Raw genomic sequence first — 3,178 nt, 5'->3', positions numbered from 1 at the left:
AAATATAAATATGTATCACAGCACCATTAATATATATCATCAGTGGAATCTGAATCAGATGTCAGCAGGCAGTAAAAATAGCAATATTCCAAAAGTTATTCATGACTAGTGAGACGTATAATTAATGTACATACATGAGTCCACATGCACCCAGGCAGGCAGTACCGAAATCCATGAGATATATATATATATAAAACTCTGATCTTTATAATTAGGATCGATTCTCATGATATTTAATTCCATTTCCTTGAAGTCTTTGTTTATTGTCATAATATAATATCTTACATAAAACACCCCAAACTCCGATTATATTAATTATAACTTTAGAAAAATAAAAACAAAGAAGGATGAGGAGGAGGAGGATAACAAAATGGGGGATGAAAAGACAAAAAAGCCCATCCCCATCCATCCGACGTTCCTATGGTTTTTGCTTTGGTCTCTTAAGTAGTACTGGCTTTGATCATGGGATGTTCAAATGGACCGGCATGCAGCTAATGCATGCAACAGAAGAGAGGTTTGTTGTTGGTTTCTTGATCTCCTTTTCCCAATTGAATTTCATTAGCTGCTTCAACATCTTCGATTGCTGAAACTGATCCATTGCCATTAACTTGACCAACCTTTATAGCATCCGGTATCTCCTCAGCTTTATTCTCTGTGCTTTCTTTGTGCTTTCCCCAGAGGACTGAGTAAAGGCCTATAACGATCAAGACAGAACCAAGCACACTGCACCACGTAGTACGTTTGAATTATTAAGTTATGAACTACTAATTAATTATATGATTAATATTATAAACTTAATTATACACTCAAATGATATATGACTTGAGAGAAATATTCTATAATGCATGCGTAAATCATATATACATGCAAGAAGTTAAGGGAAATTAAATTACCCTCCAAGGAAAATCTTCTCTGCCAGGATGAAGGAGCCCAGAACGGCTACAATAATCATCATCAATGGGCTAAAAGCAGTTGCAAATACAGGTCCTTTCTTCTTTATCACTAACCCTTGGACATAGTATGAAATGCTTGATCCCACGATTCCCTGTACAGATATTAACCAAAGATATGATCAACGAATGCTTCACAGAAACACAAACTCGTACAGACAAAAAGATATTGCAGATGATCAGAAAATTCTTACAGCATAGGCGGCAGCAAGGAGGTTCATGTCAAAGCCAATTTTCCAAACCGAGGGTTTGTGTTCCAAAACAAAGGTGACAGCAATGGCCTGAAGAGTGCCCACAAAGCACACCAATGATGTAAGAGACAGCTGATGATTCTTGTATGTCTTCAACGCTTGTGTCTGATCATGAAAAAGTCACATAAAACATTTGTTACAGATTATTTCCGGCCTCTAAAAGAAACAGATCATTCTATTTCGCTGAACTTTTTGCATCACTTACTTGCAAAACAAAAAGACCAGACCAGGCAAGGGTAGCTATGATGAGAAAGATGGTGCCCTTGAGAAAGTCCTTGTCACTGTTTTCGGAATCAGTCCCATAAGATTTGCGAGGATGTATGTGCTTCGACCACAGCAACTGCACTATGGGACCCTTGTACAAAGTCATTAACATAGCACCAGCCACTGTCACTGCAGTTCCCACCATCTTTGCTTGGCACCTTACTTTCTTCGGGCTCAGCTTCTCCATCCTTAATTTTCAATAATATTGCACCATATAAACAGCGAGCACTTTAGCCAAACTAATTATAAGGAACAAAGAATTTAATTAAAATTGTGATGATTTTGGTTGCTTTTGATGAATACCTGAATATGACAGCCATGACAAACGTCATGGCAGGGAGCATGTTGCTAATTGCGCATGAAAAAGTTGGCGACGTAAATTTCAGCCCCGCATAATAGAAGTTCTGATCAATCACCGGACTATTAAAAAGAAAAATCCAACTTTAGAGTCTTTAGATAAATCCAAAAAATCATGGATTAATAAAATCATTATAACTTACGCATATATGCCTAGAAAATCCTAAGGGACTGAAATTAAGAACCTTTCTCAAAAAGGGAAAAAAAAAAAAAAAAACAAACAAAAGAGTAGAACAGAGAGTGAGATAATCATGACATGATTGTCCCGAGAAAGTTAATTAGCAACTAACCCAAGAAGAGCCAGGACAAATATCTGCATGAAAATCGTAAATGTTATCCTTGGCTGCTTTTTCCTGAAAGGATACAAATTATATTCCTTTAATATCAGAATTTTGATGCATATATATTTCATACAGAGTGGGAAAAAAAAAAAAAAAGAACAACTAAAAGGTTAATTGTGTGCAAGGTAAGACTCAAACCTCTCAAAAATGAAAGCAAAGGGGGCAATGGCAGCGGTTGCGAAGGCATGGCGATAAACCACTAGCACATAGTGGCTCATCCCTCTGCTGAGAGAAACTTTACTAATGATATTCATTCCGGCATAGCCGAATTGTAATGATATCATTGCAAAGTAGGGTTTTGATGCTTCGAGGAAGTTGCTGCAACCTCTGAGCTTCTCCATTTTGTTTGTGAACGAAATGGGAACTTCGGCAAGGAATGAAAAGAAGTTACTGATCAGAAAGAGAAGAGAGGAAGAACACCTAATTAAAGAGGACTAGTATGTTTCTCCCTAGAGAAATGTATAGGGTGGCTTACATATTTATATCAGTCTTGAGGAGCTACTGTTCATATCTAATGTATATGCATCGACCTCATGATCACTAAGCCAATACTTTCGAGGAAATTATATTCTCTGAGAAAAATTAATCACTAGGCGCGCAATCGTAATTGGGAGTCGTATCAGCAAACATTACGTACGCCCATATTAACATCATGTTTAAAAGGAAAAATATTGGTGAGCCTGCAGCCATATATATAATTCATGTATTTTAAGTTGCATATTGGAATATTCGAGAAAATAAAAGTTTATTTTTTCAATATTCTTGGGCCGATCATGGTTAGATCAGGTGCCACCTACTCACTAACTTTTTCCTTGATAAAAGATAAGAAATGGGCATACTTATTTATTTTATGGATGGGGATGAAAGCCTTATATATATATATATATATATATATATATATGAAAAATTTTCTTACAAGTAAGTTTGTACATCAAATCGCGTAATGATATTGACATGTAAGATATCCATTTAATAAAACGGTATGAATTAAAGATAAAATTAATTTTCATGAGAC

At 36.0% G+C, this 3,178-nt stretch overlaps 1 protein-coding gene across 1 annotated transcript; it reads right to left on the bottom strand.

The window, feature by feature from the left end:
* Positions 1 to 242: 242 nt before the first annotated feature.
* On the bottom strand, positions 243 to 2,632 carry LOC121239828 (WAT1-related protein At5g07050-like). The gene is made up of 7 exons (XM_041137158.1): positions 2,302 to 2,632; positions 2,113 to 2,175; positions 1,769 to 1,885; positions 1,407 to 1,653; positions 1,145 to 1,306; positions 894 to 1,045; positions 243 to 723 (listed from the first exon to the last, which is right to left on the bottom strand). The coding sequence occupies exons 1-7, from the start codon at positions 2,502 to 2,504 to the stop codon at positions 492 to 494; spliced, it is 1,176 nt and encodes a 391-aa protein (XP_040993092.1). The 5' UTR covers positions 2,505 to 2,632; the 3' UTR covers positions 243 to 491.
* Positions 2,633 to 3,178: the final 546 nt, after the last annotated feature.

Source organism: Juglans microcarpa x Juglans regia, chromosome 7D (assembly GCF_004785595.1).
Source record: "Juglans microcarpa x Juglans regia isolate MS1-56 chromosome 7D, Jm3101_v1.0, whole genome shotgun sequence".
Classification (NCBI taxonomy): domain Eukaryota; kingdom Viridiplantae; phylum Streptophyta; class Magnoliopsida; order Fagales; family Juglandaceae; genus Juglans; species Juglans microcarpa x Juglans regia.
The sequence above is the reverse complement of the archived record's forward strand: the minus strand, read 5'-3'. Positions and strand labels throughout refer to the sequence as shown.